Source organism: Eschrichtius robustus, chromosome 1 (genome assembly GCF_028021215.1).
Source record: "Eschrichtius robustus isolate mEscRob2 chromosome 1, mEscRob2.pri, whole genome shotgun sequence".
In the NCBI taxonomy this organism is placed as follows: domain Eukaryota; kingdom Metazoa; phylum Chordata; class Mammalia; order Artiodactyla; family Eschrichtiidae; genus Eschrichtius; species Eschrichtius robustus.
Window position 1 is genome coordinate 97,541,576 of NC_090824.1, and position 16,335 is coordinate 97,557,910.

The window sequence follows — 16,335 nt, forward strand, 5'->3', positions numbered from 1 at the left end:
CCGCACCCCTGTGGCTGCGCTCTCCTCCATGGCTCGGAAGCTTCCCACCCCCCAGCCACCCGCAGTCTCCGCCCGCAGAGCGGCTTCCTAGTGTGTGTATACTTTTCCTTCTTCACAGCTCCCTCCCAGAGGTGCACGTCCCGCCCCTATTCTTTTGTCTGTTTTTTCTTTTTTCTTTTGCCCTACCCAGGTACGTGGCAAGTTTCTTACCTTTTGGGAAGTCTGAGGTCTTCTGCCAGCGTTCAGTAGGTGTTCTGTAGGAGTTGTTCCCCGTGTAGATGTATTTCTGATGTATTTGTGGGGAGGAAGGCGATCTCCACGTCTCACTCCTCCGCCATCGTGAATGTCTCCCCTAAACAAGATTTTAAAAGCCCACATGTGATGTGTCCACCAAAAAACGTGCATGAGAATGTTTATAATAGCTTTATATTTAATAGTCTAAAACTAGAAACAATCCAAATGTCCATTAACAGGAGAAGAGATAAATAATTGTGGTATATTTATACAAGGAAAGTTGCATGGCAACAAAAAGTACACCATTGACACAAACACCGACAGGGAGGGATGGATATCACAGACACGATGTTGAGTGAAAGCAGCAGATACTAAGGCATATATTTATTTCATTTATTTGATGCTTAAGACTACTTGATAGCAATAAAAGTCAGAATAGCGACTTGACAGAAAGGGGCAGGAGGAAACTCCTTAAGGTAATGAAAATGTTTAGTATCTTGATCTGGGCAGCAGTTACATAAGGGTATGCATGTGCAAAAATTCATCAAGCTGTACACTTAAAGTATGTGCACTTTGTATACTTTATGTATGCTATGCCACAATAAAAAAGAAAAATTTGTGAAAGAATATGTGCTCAGGATGATCCATTTTAATTTCGCTAGAAAGTCGTAACTTATGAGCTGATTAAATATGATGTGGAGAAAGATGAACCCGTTCGAGATGGAAATGGATATTGCATCAAAGTTCCCAAAGGTACAGTGGATTTTTGTTCAATTAACCTGTGCCTTTTCTTACCTTAACCAAGTGACTCTTAAGAACTAACATATCACTGCTAAAAGGAACACATGGTAAAATTTATCAAAGTGGGGGAAAAAAAGAGGTTTATTTTCGTACTCTCGGAAATAAATTCCAAAAGATAGTAATTTACCACTACACGTAATATAACTATAATTTGAAACCTAGCTTAATAATTTCTTGATTATGAGGTAAGCATTTTGCAGAAGGGGATATGTAATTATGGTTGCAAAACTACGGTTAGCTTTAGCGGGCCTTTCCTTTAAGCTTAAACTACTATGCGTTTGTCTAATTGTGTGTGTAAATCATTATTCAGTGAAAGATTAGTATTAAAAGAATTACGAATGTGTGGCCATAGAGAATAATGTACTGTGTGTGTGTGTGCATGGTGTATATATGTGTGTATATGATGTACATGGAAATACATGTACACATGCATGTAAAATGACTCTTCCTGCAGCCAGCTTGTTGCCACTGGGTTGTATGGCATCAGTTTTAAAAGAAGGTTAATACTAAAATTTGCCTACTGCTAGTACATAAAATAACAATTTACTTCCTTCTGTCTTAGGTGAAGTCGGACTCCTGGTTTGCAGAATCACACAACTCACACCATTTAGTGGCTATGCTGGAGGAAAGACTCAGACAGAGAAGAAAAAACTGAGAGATGTCTTTAAGAAAGGAGACCTCTATTTCAACAGTGGAGATCTCTTAATGATGGACCACGAAAATTTTATCTACTTCCACGACAGAGTTGGAGATACATTCCGGTTGGTTTCTCTGAATTATTATTATTATTATTATTTTAATGTCTCTTAGCTTTTTTTTTTTTTAATTAATTAATTAATTTATGGCTGTGTTGGGTCTTCGTTTCTGTGCGAGGGCTTTCTCTAGTTGTGGCAAGCGGGGGCCACTCTTCATCGCGGTGCGCGGGCCTCTCTCCGTCGCGGCCTCTCTTGTTGCGGAGCACAGGCTCCAGACACGCAGGCTCAGCAATTGTGGCTCACGGGCCCAGCTGCTCCGCAGCATGTGGGATCTTCCCAGACCAGGGCTCGAACCCGTGTCCCCTGCATTGGCAGGCAGATTCTCAACCACTGCGTCACCAGGGAAGCCCCTCTCTGAATTATTGAGCCAAAAACAAACACAGGCACAATTTTGCTTACTCCTAAATTAGAGTCGCATTCCACTTTGGTTATGGTACTCCATTTCCTTCTATCTCTTTGGCGTGTCAACTCAACCTCCTGTATTCCCAGAAAACAAGGGGCAAAACACATGAGGTATCACTCTACAATGCATAGTTATCTTGGTTGAGCAACACCAGATGAAACTAGGAGAGAAAACCCGTGTCTGGTTTTGGGCACCTAAATAACTGAGCCCATCCAATTCCTCCCATTTATCCTCAATTATTACCAGTCACTCGGGTCAGCCAGGAATTTTCATACTGTTTCCAATCATGAGGATTTTTTCTCAGATAAAATCAAATGCAAATTAATGTGAAGCTGATCTAGTTGAAGAGGAGGTGAGGGTTCTGAGCCTCGTCTGCTCCTCTCCCTCCCACTCTCCATTCCCAACCAGATGGTTTCCCACAGAACCCACAAGTCAGCACAGTGGAGTTTGAAAATCATCGTAGTAGACCATGAAATTAATTCTCAGCAACAGCATGGTCCTCCAGCTTCATGACACTTCTGTTTAACCAGCTTCCCTCCCGTATAAACTCCCTCAGGCCAGACCCTGTGTCTGCTTGTTCGCCCCCCAGCACCTAGTGCAGCGATTACTTTTTGCATGAATGAATGAGGAAGAGATGGAAGTTGTCTGGCTGTAGTAGAAAGAGCATGGATATGAATGAGAAGAACTCAGCTCCAGGCTTCCGCTTACCCCTGAGCAGCTGTGTTATCAGGCAGGTAATCTTTCTGCACCTCAGTTCCTTCACCCATGAAATGAGGGTCCCAATGATCCTTAGGGTTCCTTCCATCTCTAATATCCCATGACTCTGAATCTATATCATTATTTTATGCCACCTTCATGTTACTAAAAAAGATACTTCTGGGAGATCTAAAGAATTTTTAAATGTAAGACAAAATTTAACTCTTTATTAAATGAAAAAGTAGCACCTGATTGGGCACTAACATTATTTTCCCTACAAATAGAGTATGATATTTTCTTTCTTATTAAAAGCTTTTTCATTGCCATAAGACCCTGAAATACAAGTATGAAATTCTATTTAATAGAAATTTACTACCTGAATTAAATAGCAGTCAAAATTAGTGAATGAGGGAAGTGAGAGACCTAAACACAGCAAAAAGTCATTGAGATTTTTGATCTCTAGTGCCTTTCTTAGGCCAAGCCCATATTTTTACATTAGAACATCATTCTGTGTATCGCATTTCACGTGGCAAGGTTAAAATTCCACATTTTATTCTTTAGGTCTATGCCTTTGTCTTTCATGCCTCAAGCAGGGTGCCTCTCCCATGACTAAGTTGGAGAGTTTGGGGGCCAAGGTGAGGAAGACAAGCGCAGCCACCCCACAGCGGTCTGGAGGAAACGCCTGTCACAGACAATCTGCACCGCAGACCACCAGTGACCTCTGCTAACCTTGCCTTTTCTTCCAGGTGGAAAGGGGAAAATGTGGCCACCACTGAAGTCGCTGACATAGTAGGACTGGTTGATTTTGTCCAAGAAGTGAATGTTTATGGCGTGTCTGTGCCAGGTATGCACAAGATATTATAAATCAATGCCAAAACTCCTACACTAACTGAACATAATTTTAACCCCCGGGCAAAGTTTGTCATCACTTCCTCCTGCCAGCTGGAGAATCAAACAACTCTTTCCCAGCCTCCTGGGAGTAAGGGGCTTATGCCTGGTTTACGTGCCATTATAAATCAGACAGGTCAGTACATCTGAACCTGGCCTTCCTCCGTGGTTCACTCCCCAGCTGATCTTGGGCTCTCAAGCAAGCCAAATCTCTCCATGAGGCAGGGTCCATGCAGCACTTGGCATGCCTCAAGAAAAGAGGTATCATGCTTGATAGCTTGGAAGTGGTATCTTGGCCTCTGAACTGCAAGGCACAAATAAGAGCAAGTGCCATTGCTAGAGGAAAAAAGCCAGGAAGGAGCTGATTTTTTCCAGACTCTTCTTTTAAACCAAGTCCCTGACCCCAGCTTGCTCCACTGAGTTTCAGAATCATCACACAAAGTGCTGTCACCAAGCCTCTGTCTGCAGATCTGCCTCTGCCAGCAGAGTGGGGAGAGTGAGGTCTGATTTTGGGTCCTAGCTCCAACACCTGCTGGCTGTTTGACTTCACACAAATCACTAAATTAGAGATAATACCAATCCTGCAGTTAAGATTGTCGAGAAAACTAAAACTAATTCATTTTAGTTACATAAATACTAAATGTATATTTATCAGACACGTACATGAGGGTTGTCATGAAAAGAAATAATTTTAATTATAGATGTCAGAGAGAATTAAAACCTCCAAATCACTATCCAAATATAAGGTACTAGGGGAATTGGTATTGCCTAGAACTCAGCATTTGGGATTCTCATCTATACTCAAAATGGAAATCCCAAAGTCCCTTTTGCCTGAGCTATGATGGTTTCACATGACGTTGTGCTGTCCTTTTATTTTTTAAAGGATATTTGAGACTCTCTCTTGCCTGCTCCTCTCCAACCCGGTGACAATGACTTGACAGGAAGTGTAGCCACATCTCAGGTCAGAGTCTGAGGGGTGCAGAATACTTCTCATGTTGGATTTCAGGCTGAATTAACACAAGGGCCCATACTGTGGTTGTCAGCCATGGCACCATGCTGGCCTCTCACAGACCCCACCTGGAATATGTTGCATGCCCTTGTAAATGCTGGATTTTTTAAAGTAACAATACAAAAGAAGGAGTATGAGAAGGTAAGAGAATATGGGAAATGGAATGGAGAGGCCTAATCCACTGCTCTTCAAAGTGGTGTCACCTACAAATTGGCACTTGCCATCTACCTCTACAAGGATCAAATTACGAGCCGCTGTAGTTGCTGACCTCCAACACCCCCTGAAAGGAGTTCAAGGTGGAGATCAGGAATGAGGCACCCTGTGCTCTGGGAAAAACTGGCAGAACAGGTCTTCAGATAGATACTTTCAGGAGAAGATTTTATGAGCCCAATTCTTGCATCTCCTCATATCTAGAAAAGCACTAAAACCCTTCATGGTGACATCTGCTCCTCGTGACTAGGAGTAACCTTCATGAGACTAGCAGATACCTTCTGCAAAAAATACGTGCCTGGTTGCATGTACTCCCCCTTCACTAAAATCCCATGTGTACTGACCTTCTGCCCTACCTCTTTGGAGCAGTTTCTCAGAGCTATCTGAGATGCTGTCTCCCAGGCGATAGTCCTCATTTTGCCCCCAAAGAAAACTTAACTCACAACTCTCACGTTGTGCATTTTTTTTCATTTGACAGTAGGGTCCCTGGACCAGCGACAGCATCATCGCCCAGGAGCTTGTTAAAAATTTGATATTTCTCATGTTAAAAATGCCCACCCCAGAACTACTGAACCAGAATCTCTGGGGTGGGGCCCAGGGAGCTGTGTTTTAACAAGCCCTCCAGTGATTCTTAAAACAAATGAAGTCTGGTTTTGGAGTGATGAAAATGTTCTAGAGCTAGATACTGGTGATAGTTGCACAACATTGTGAACGTACTAAATGCCACTGAACTGTATACTTTAAAATGGTTAAAATAATGGATTGTATGTTTTACCACAATTTTTAAAAAACACTAAAGTCTGAGAAGCATGGAGGCCTAGTGGTTCTGAAAATTTAGCCAGTCATCAGAATCATCTGGGAAACTTTTTAAAGCCCAGATCTGGGGTTTGGGACTCAATCTTTGTGTCTTTTTTTTTTTCATTCCCAAGTGGGTCTACCACCCAGTAAAGTTTAGGAGCCATTGATATAGAACAAAGAAGAGGAAGCAAATGGGTTTCAAATGATTGGGAGACAAGTCAGGTAGAACAAGGAGCAGCTGTGTTTATGTTGCGCTGGAGGGCAGAATAAAACAGATGGATCGAAATGACCAGGGAGCAAATTTTAGCCTGAGGACTCTCCTGTAACCAGAGGGACCAACAACAGAATGGTCTGTCTCCTGAGGTAGACAATGCCCCACCAACTGGGATGTGTAAAGAGGCTGGCTGTCCACCTGGGATCCTGTGAGAATTCTTACAGCAGTGAAAGATTAGAGATGAACCCTAAAGTCTCTCCTATTTTCAGCTTCTGTGATTCTCAGTGCCACTCTTGCAGCCTAGAAATGCGGCAGGTCTATCTAGAGAAAGGCATCAGTCCACCAGGGTGATTCTCACTCCCAAAGGGCTGAACAAGGCCTTCACAGACCTCAGCTTTGGACCAGGAGGAAACTTCTAAGTTTGGGCCTAGAATAGAGATGACACCAGAACTGCCAAACTCCCCTCTAGAGCTTTATATTATCAATAGAACTTTCTGCAGTGTTCTGAAAATGTTCTATATCTGCACTGTCCAGCATGGTAGCCAATAGCTACCATAGGGCTGTTGAGCACTTGAAATGTGGCTAGTGCAACAGAGGAACTGAATTTTTCATTTTACTTAATTATAATTAATTTTAATAGCTACATTTGACCAGTGGCCACCATACTGGATAGTGCAACTCTAGAGAACCTCTGGCCCGAACTGCTGCAGACAGGAACCTTCCCCCTGGAGCTGAACTAGCCCCAGCCAACCTTTGGGAGTCAGGACAGAGACGTGAGATCCAACAGCCCCATTCGCCTCTCGGTTGGGCATTGCCTCTGTCAGAACAAGAAGCAAGGAGCCAGTTGACACTGAAGATTTCTGTTGCATCAGCCTCTGCCTTATTTCTAAAAGGAGCTCATTGGAGACATTCAAGACTCCTGAGACCGGTACCTTTGAGACAGCTACCAGGGACCCCTAGAGAAAGAGGGTACGGTGCCCTGCCTCCCTCCTTCAGATAAGAGGCAAAGCAAATGAGGATGCATTTCCTTTCTTATAATGTTTCCTCTTGTTTTCTGCCTTCTTTAGAGTCATGGGTAAACACACAATCACCATGGGAGAGATTTCGAAAGCTGGGGCCCAGGTGATGAAGGGCGGCTCCTTCCCCCTCTCTGATTACAGTTAAGTAGTTCAGGGAAGCGGACCTGGACTCCCACTGGGTCTGCCGGATCAGGTAGAAGAGGTATTAATATGTAATTACCACTGTCCTCACAAGAAAACAATGGTAATTTTTCTCAACACCGGGAAGAAGGAGCTGTTAGGATCTGTTTCCCCTGTGGAGAGCACAATCTCTCTGGCCTAGAGGGCATCAAGGTGGGGAGGCGGGGGTGCGGCGGGCACATACCGCTCAACCTTGATCTGCCTTCACCCTCCGGTCCCGCAGCCTCTCTGAAATGCAGAGGCAAAGCTATTAGGAACCGTGATTATATAAGTCTCAGAGGTGACATTTGTGCCTGGAAGCACAACAGACCTGACCTGCGACCCAAAGAACAACCTGAGCCCGGTTATCCTTGACAGGGGAGCAAGGGTTTTTCACCAGAGTCCAAAAAAATTTTTTAGCCGCTAGTTCAACCTTTTTCCCGTTCTGGTGTTTACATCTAGGCTGCCAAGAAGGGTGATGTCAATAGGATCTTTAGCCAGCCTGCCTCAATTCCATTTCTGGCCCTGCCTAGTATTGGCTGCATGAACTTGAACAAGTCTTTTAATGTCATTAAGCCTCAGTTTCTTCACCTGTAAATGGAGATAAACTTTGTACCTCTTCATAAGGTTGTCGTGAGAGTTAAATAAGATAGCACATAAAGCACACTTAGTAAAGGACCTGGCATGTAATAAAGATTCAACCAATGAATAGCTTGTTGTTTTGTTGTTATCATTAATTCAACTTTAGAATTTAACTTCAACATATATTTGAAATAAAAACTCCAGCTATCCAAAAGAAACCCATGCCATAATGCTGTCTCAGTTCTCTGTTCTTTGACGTAGCAAAGCATCATAAATAAAATAAACAGCTACAACCCACCTAATTTTTTCTCACTTTAACTCTAGGTCACGAGGGTCGAATTGGCATGGCCTCCATCAAGATGAAGGAAGACCATGAATTTGATGGAAGGAAACTCTTTAAGCATGTGGCCGATTACCTGCCCAATTATGCAAGGCCCCGGTTTCTAAGAATACAGGTGAGACTCATTATAAAGTTGTTATCCTCTCTCTTGGAGACACCTGCGTCTTAGGGAACAATTCCTCTTCTACCATGGCGAGCACAACGGCCAAATTTTCACTACCCTTTCAGGAAGCTAAACGAAGAAGCAGAAATACCAGAAAATACAGCTAGCTGAAACCAAATCCTAATCCCTTTTTCCCTAAAACCACAGGCAGTTCATTCAGCAACAGTGTTAGCAAATAACTCACAGAGTCTGTTTGATGAGGTATAACAAACACATAAAATAGAAATGCTCCGACCCTCTTATTTATTGTTTCCAGTTTTAAAGAATGGAAAAATCCACTGAAGTCCTGCACCTTTCTATGATGTGAACTTTAATTGGGCATCATTAGCCAGTAGGAACTACCAAAGGCTAAACTGTCATGGATAGAGATTTTTTTTTTTCTTTCTCAAACATTAACCCCTTAGTTTAACACTCTCACTTTTGGACCTTGAGCTCTGAGATTCTGTAGCTGAAGATTTGAGAAAAGAAATGTTAGATTACCAGATATTGCTAAGGTTAAACAGTTATTTCTGTTGATGTTCATAAAGCACTGACATATGCTTTACAGTGATGGTTGAGAGACATGGAAGTTGAAATATCCTCAGATCATCACCTATTTATTGAAGAAGAAACAAGTCTTCAGTGTCACAAACAGGCTGAAAAAAAAAAGTTGTCTGTGTGTAGATGATTCCTTTCCCCACCCCACCATTAATCCGAATATTCCAGTAATACTGGAAGCTCACCAAGTGACAGACTCTTCCGCTCCGTATTCCACTCTCAGCAACCTCTCTCTCCCCACAAGTGATCGTCAAGCTTTAAAGGAAGGAAAAATACCTCCACAGAGGGCCCCCTAGTGGAGGTTCTGAAGACAGGATATCTTGGTATCACACAGAACCTGCTTTCGCAGCTCTCAAATGATTGTTTGATGTTTTTCAGGACACCATTGAGATCACTGGAACTTTTAAACACCGAAAAGTGACCCTCATGGAAGAGGGCTTTAACCCTGCAGTTATCAAAGATGCCTTATATTTCTTGGATGACAAAGCAGAAATGTATGTGCCGATGACTGAGGACATTTACAATGCCATTAATGATAAAACTCTGAAACTCTGAATATTACCAGGAGGGTAACTCAGTGTATTTCTAGAAAGAAACTGAATGGACCTAGTACAGCCACTTGATATAATCCCACTTTAATTTGACTGAAGATTGTGCAGTGCAATTTTTTTATGCATACCAGTAAGGGGAGACTTTTTAAAATTACACCCGAACCTTTGCAAGTGAAAAGATTTAGATGTAATTGTTTTTCAATTTGCACCTACTGTTTGTATTTGCAAACTAAGCTTGTTAGAGGGAGGGTGTTATTTTTTAAAATATGTAATAAAATAGATGAACACCAACATATGCGATGGCACTTCTTCCTGGCTTGATTCTAAATGCAAACCCTGAGCCTGACAGTATCATTGGTAATTTTTCACAGGTGTCCCGTTTATAATGCTAATGGTATTCTAAGTAAAAACTGGTAAGGAGTTGGGAGGTGAGGGGGTAGGTCCCCAATGAACAACCCAATGGAAATCCAGCTCTAGTGTAAGGCCAAGCCTACCCCCCAGAAACATCCTGGCCACTGTCTACAGCATTAGCCAACAAGTGATAAAGCCACCTATAGTCTTTGAAGGAGCTTAAGTCTAGAGCATCAGAGCTCTATACATTAAAGGTATCCAGCAAACTTTTTAGCTATATCAAGGGTTGCAAACTCAAGTGTCTTCAGGATTTGCATTGGTAATGCGGATGAGAAGAGCAGGTCCCAAGTGAACGTGGAAAACTTGGGGACAGCCATGACGCAGCTTCAGTCAGCTGATGATTGTCATGGGGCTCTATAGCCCAGGTACTTCCAAGATCTTCTGATTATTCACAAAACAGAAATCCAGGTATTTATGTGAATCTCCCAATTTTTAACATGTAAAGTCTCACATTTTTTATAATTTCCACACACCCCAAAGAAAATGTAACTGTGCACCAGAGAAGTCCCAGAGGTCCAGCTCGCACCCCCAGGCTCACATGCTCCTCAGTCTAGAGCTGGTTTCACTCCACAGCCAGTGTCCGGCCAGAGAGCCTGTTCAAGGACCGAGGGCTTTTGGCGTGGCACAGGAGGATCTGGGAATTGCAAGGAGCTCTCTCAGACAGGCTCTTTGTCCTTAGACTCAGCTGCCACCCTTTCTGAATAGAACCCCATAAACTCTGCATGTGTCAGTCACAGAGTTCCAGGAGCAGGTCCTTGGTGGTGGCCCTCAAGATGACATATTCCTTACTAGAGCTTGTCCTAGGTCACAGGAGCGTAATGCTCACTAAGTTCACATCTAGGAAGTGTGACTCGAGTTCACCCCAGCCTCCCTAAAACAGGTAGAGTTTCCTTCCCTAGAGAACATCTTCAGATGACCAGGAGCTAGAAAGGAGCCCTAATTCTCCCTCAATTTAGTCCCTGAAAAGCCCCAGGCAAACGTATTCAGGGATTCTCAATGATACATGATGAGGGGTGGCCATCTCCACCCCCAACACAGTATTAGAAATATTTTTTAAACTCTCTCCACATTTTTAGAGACTCCTAAGAAGACTCATGACCAGAATCCCGCTCATTATGCCCAACAGTAAACATTCCCTGAGCACTTAATATGCATAAGGGACTTGAGGATGGCCTAAGGACAACTCTGGATATCACTGCATCTCTGTGAATTTAGGCAACAATTTAGAAGAACTGTTGCTTGTGGGTCAGCATTTGGGAGTTTTTGCAAAATTTGTGGTATCTCTGCTTTTGCTTTATTGATCTCCCTGTGAAAATTTTAACCCAAATGATGGGAAATAGCCCAGCCTTTGCTTTTGAAAGTATAACATTGTGCAATTGTGTTACTGGGAATCTTGCTAAAGTGAATCAGGTTGTAAGCAGAGATTGTTAAAGCTGTGATGTCATTCTGTGTCACAGGGAACATCTCTTTTTTGGGTGACAGGTCAGCACTTACACCAATATCCAGAACAGTAGTGTTCTGGAACCAAAGCCTGCTAGGGCCTGACCACCTTTGACCCACATCTTTGACTTCCCAGTTAGAAACTCAGAAACTCTCCCTCCCAGCCGGATGGCTTCCTCAGTCTCTCGCTTCCCCAAACCTCCATGATTGAGGCCAGGAACCACAGCTCTATTGGGATGGATAGAGACACCAGCACAATATCCTCAAGACCTGGGTTTGCATATGTGTAAACAAAATCAAGCCATCCTGTGACAGATAATCAACTTTAAAGACAGATTTTTCTCTTTTAGAAGGATCAAAAATTGTGTCCGTAGAAATGTCTGTACAAGTCATCTTCCTCATTTGAAAGTACAAGTGGATTTTTTTAATACACTGATACCCATGTAAATCATTCAACAGATCTCTGATTTCAGGTGTATTGTTTGGAGACATATAATGAGTCTCCAAACCAAAACTCACATAATGAGTCTCCAAACCAAAATAATTTGGGGGTAAAACTAGTAAATTTCAGCATCTGAAATGGAAGCTAACAAGAATCGGTATAAAAACACAGTGACCCTCCCTAAGAGATGATCTGTTACATGTGTTGCTCGTTCGTACATCAGCTCTATGAGCATTTAGTGGGTCCCCGCTAAGCACCAAGAGATGAGCTCAGCGCAGTATGATGGTGTTTTCTAAGCCTCTATCTGGGAAGTCATGTCAGGGTTTCAAAGAAGGCTGACTGGTAAGACCCCTAGAAGGAAGGCTAGAGTCCTTTCCATGTGTTTGAACTTTTCGAAAATAATTATTTTGGGGCTTCCCTGGTGGCGCAGTGGTTGAGAGTCTGCCTGCCAATGCAGGGGACACGGGTTCGAGCCCTGGTCTGGGAAGATCCCACATGCCGCGGAGCAACTAGGCCCGTGAGCCACAACTACTGAGCCTGCGCGTCTGGAGCCTGTGCTCCGCAACAAGAGAGGCGGCGACACTGAGAGGCCCGCGCACCGCGATGAAGAGTGGCCCCTGCTCGCCGCAACTAGACAAAGCCCTCGCGCAGAAACGAAGACCCAACACAGCTAAAATATATATATATAAATTAATTAATTAAAAGAAAAAAAGAATTCTTAAAAAATAAAAATATAAAAAATTATTATTTTGTCACTGCAGTTGGTGGGGCTGCGTGAAGACTGTAAAGAGACAGCTAACAGGAAAGGTGTCCCTCAGCGTCACTGCGGCACTGTTCCAGGGGAGGCGGGCCGACTGGCCAACCCAGGTCTTCTAGTTGACGTGGGTGCCGTCTCCCCAGAGCGCACAGAGCGCCATGTTGTAATATGGATATATAGCTGATGGTGCATTCCACTATGATTGGCAATTTCCCTCTGCACAGACGTCATGCTTCTATGAAGCTGTAAGCTCCATGAGAGTACAGAGTCCATCTATTTCACTCATCATTATATTCCCAGTGCCTGGCACCAGGTAGGCAATAATTATCTACTGCTTTTTCATCAAGCAATCCTGATAAACACCTGGTTCCCTATGCAAGCTTTGCTATATGTGCGTGGGCACTGGGGGAGGCACGTTGGAGGCAGAGAGGATGAGCTAAATAGATGGTCCGAGTCCCCTAGTTCAGGCACAGCAGCGAGTCTCAAACTTGAGCACTGATGAATTGGGAGACTGGGATTGACCTATATACACTAATATGTATAAAATGGATAAGGAATAAGAACCTGCTGGGTACAATAAACAAAATAAAATTCAGAAAGAACCTTAACTCTTAAAGGTATTTTTCAATAGTTGAATTTATAATTGAAGAGAGTGACACTTTCATCATAATAGTCATTAATCTAGAGAAAGAATTTTGTAAGAGAGGACTTAGGAGATTGATATAGTCTGAAATAAACTACTTAAAGCTTTAAAAAAAAAAAGAAAATTGAGCACTGAGAGTCACCTTCACCAAGAAGTCTTATTAAGACGCAGACTGATGGGCCCATTCCCCAGAGTTGAAATTAGAATTGGCATTTGCAGTGCTAACAAATTCCCAGGTGATACTGACGCTGTTGATTAGGGGCTGCATTTTGGTAAACCCCTGACAGACAGAAAAACATCCTGAGTTACACATCTCGTGTGCTTAGTTAGTGTACTTCACTTCCTCGGACATGGATTATCTTTTGTAAACTGAAGCTCAGATCTTAGATCTGGCGTGACTCAAAGTGCAGGCATCAGGAAAGGCCTAGTAGAAAGCAGCACTTTGTCATCTTTAGCCTGCAATTGTTGTTGAAAACTCACATTAACAGTGTCTACTTACTAGATACACACGTACGTATTATTTGCTACAGCAAAACTAGAAGCAATCCTAGAGAGTGTCTAGTCAAACCTCTTTGTTTGATAAAAGAAAAAAAAAAAAAGCCTGGGGAGGTAACGTACATACCTAAAGTTGCACAGCTCACTGGCATCGCTAAGCTCCCACCTAACACCGATAGAAGAGACAACCTCTTTATAGACCAGGGAGTGGTCCCAGACCATCAGCATCAGCTGGGAGCTTGTCAGACATGCAAATGACCAGGCCCCACCCCAGACCTACTGAATCAGAACTGCTGGGGATAGGCCCAGCAATCTATGTTTTAACAAGCCCTGCGGTTGACTCTGAAGCAGCCTCAATTTGAGAACCACTGGCTTACAGCAGGGCTTCTCAAGTTTTAAGGTGCATAAGAAGCACCTGGGGTTGCCAATGCTTCTAGTGCACGCATCTCTCGGAACAGCAAGCAGCTCTAGAACATTCTCAAACATTGCTGCACATTAGAATCACTTGAGGACCTGTCAAAAATCCCAAAGCCCAGCCCCATCTCATAACAATTAGATCAAGATTTCTGGGAGTGAGAGCCAGGCATCCGTACTTTTTTTAAAGACTCCCAAGCGATTCCAGTATGCAGCAAAGTTCTGCAACCGCCGATTGAGAACAAGGGTAATATGAAACTATAAGCTCTTGACAAAGATTCTCTCCCTGACCAAACTCTACCCAGGCTCCTATGAGCCCTCCTCCCTACTAGGCCTCAACCTTGGCCTAGAAAGACTTGAACAAAACAGTAGCATAATTTCGAACAGCTCAAGGCCACAGCCCTGGGATGATCCTACATCCCCTTAAAATGCCTGCCTGAGAAAACACAAGGCTGCCAAAAGATTTACCGTTTGTTCCAGCCAACACCTGAAGATAGGGCCCCTGTCCCCTGGCCTCTGTGGGAGGGTAGGAGGCTAACTTCCATAAGCATCAGTTAGCAAACCCAGATGGGCTTCCCATGGACCGACCCCCTCTTCCTGCTTTTTGTAATTTTTCACTTCCCCGACTCATACTAAGTCCCTGCGTGCATACTTCCTGTTCCCCCATTCTCCCTCTAAAATGCCCAGTGACTGCTGTACAGATCAAGTTGAGCCCAGGTCACGCCAGACTCTTTTTTCTATTGCAGTAGTTATTACTGATTAAAAATCTGTCCTTACTACTTTAACTAGTGGCCAGCTTTGTTTACCTTTAACACTGTTAATATAACCAATTTCAGAACCACTCCCTGTAAAAGCACCATCTGAAATGGAAAGAAAATGATTTTTTTGACCTATGAACTCACCATGGGTAAGCTGCTTGTGAGCACAGCTTTTATCTGACTATAGTGTGCAGGGAAAAAAAAAAAAAGTACAAATTCCAAACCTAGAGAGGGAACATTTAACTATAGTGAAGGACTAGAGGGGTCTGCTGAATGGTGAACTTCTGATCAAGGACAACCATGAACAGTAGGGTCTGCTGGGAACAGCATGGGCTTTACTGAGGACAAGGAGACCTGGGTTTGCCCACGTATAACCTGTGTGACCTGTGGCCTCCGTTTTCTCATTTATAAACTGTAAGCCACAGTGCCTAACTCAAGCTGTCTGCCTTCTTCATACCAAGGGCTCCTCCAAACTCTTTTTCTCACAATTAAAGTCAAATCTTCAGCATACTAAAAAGCAAAATCCTTAAGTACATTCATTCAGGTTCCAGAACATGCCCTGGTTAGTTAATCATTATTTCAGTGGTCAGCAAAGGAAACCATAAACAAAATGAAATGGCAACCTATACACTGCAAGAAAATATTTGCAAATGACACTACCGACAAGGGCTTAATTTCCAAAATATAAAAGCAGCTCATACAACTCAGTAACAAAAAAAAACAAACAACCCAATCTAAATAGACATTTCTCCAAAGAAGACATACAGATGGACAATAGGCACATGAAAAGATGCTCAACATCACTAATTATTAGAGAAATGCAAATCAAAACTACAATGAGCTACCACCTCACACCAGTCAAAATGGCCATCATTTAAAAGTCCACAAACAATAAGTGCTAGAAAGGATGTGGGAAAAAAGGAACCCTCCTACACTGTTGATGGGAATGTAAATTGGTGCAGCCACTATGGAAAACAGTATGAAGCTTCCTCAAAACACTAAATATAGGGTTGCCATATGACCCAGGAATCCCACTCCTGGGCATATATCTGATTAAACTATAATTCAAAAAGATACATACAACCCAATGTTCATAGCAGCACTATTTACAATAGCCAAGACATAGAAACAAACTAAATGTCCATCGACAGATGAATGGATAAAGATGTGGTACATATATACAATGGAATATTACTCAGCCATAAAAAAGAATGAAATAATGCCATTTGCAGCAACATGGATAGACCTAGAGATTATCATACTAAGTGAAGTAAGTCAGAAAGAGACAAATACCATATGATATCACTTATATGTGGAATCTAAAATATGACACAAATGAACTTATCTATGAAACAGAAACAGATTCACAGTCATAGAGAACAGACTTGTGGTTGCCAAGGCATGGGAGGGAGGAGGATGGTTTGGGAATCTGGGATTAGAAGATGCAATCTATTATATATAGAATGGATAAACAACAAGGTCCTACTGTATAGTACAAGGAACTATATTTTACCCTGTAGTAAACCATAATGGAAAAGAAAAACAAATATTTCAGTGGTCAATTAAGTGACACAGGATATGTTTTTTTCAGGGACAAGCACAATTTATTTCCACAT

The 16,335-nt window shown here is 42.7% G+C and overlaps 1 protein-coding gene across 1 annotated transcript in view; it reads left to right on the top strand.

The window, feature by feature from the left end:
- The window catches only part of SLC27A2 (solute carrier family 27 member 2), a 55,183-nt gene extending 45,560 nt beyond the window's left edge, over positions 1-9,623 (top strand). The window contains exons 6-10 of the mRNA XM_068551400.1: positions 897-987; positions 1,598-1,796; positions 3,636-3,733; positions 8,093-8,223; positions 9,187-9,623. Coding sequence (XP_068407501.1) covers positions 897-987; positions 1,598-1,796; positions 3,636-3,733; positions 8,093-8,223; positions 9,187-9,363 — 696 coding nt within the window. The 3' untranslated portion in view covers positions 9,364-9,623. The remainder of the gene's footprint in view (positions 1-896; positions 988-1,597; positions 1,797-3,635; positions 3,734-8,092; positions 8,224-9,186) is intronic.
- Positions 9,624-16,335: the final 6,712 nt, after the last annotated feature.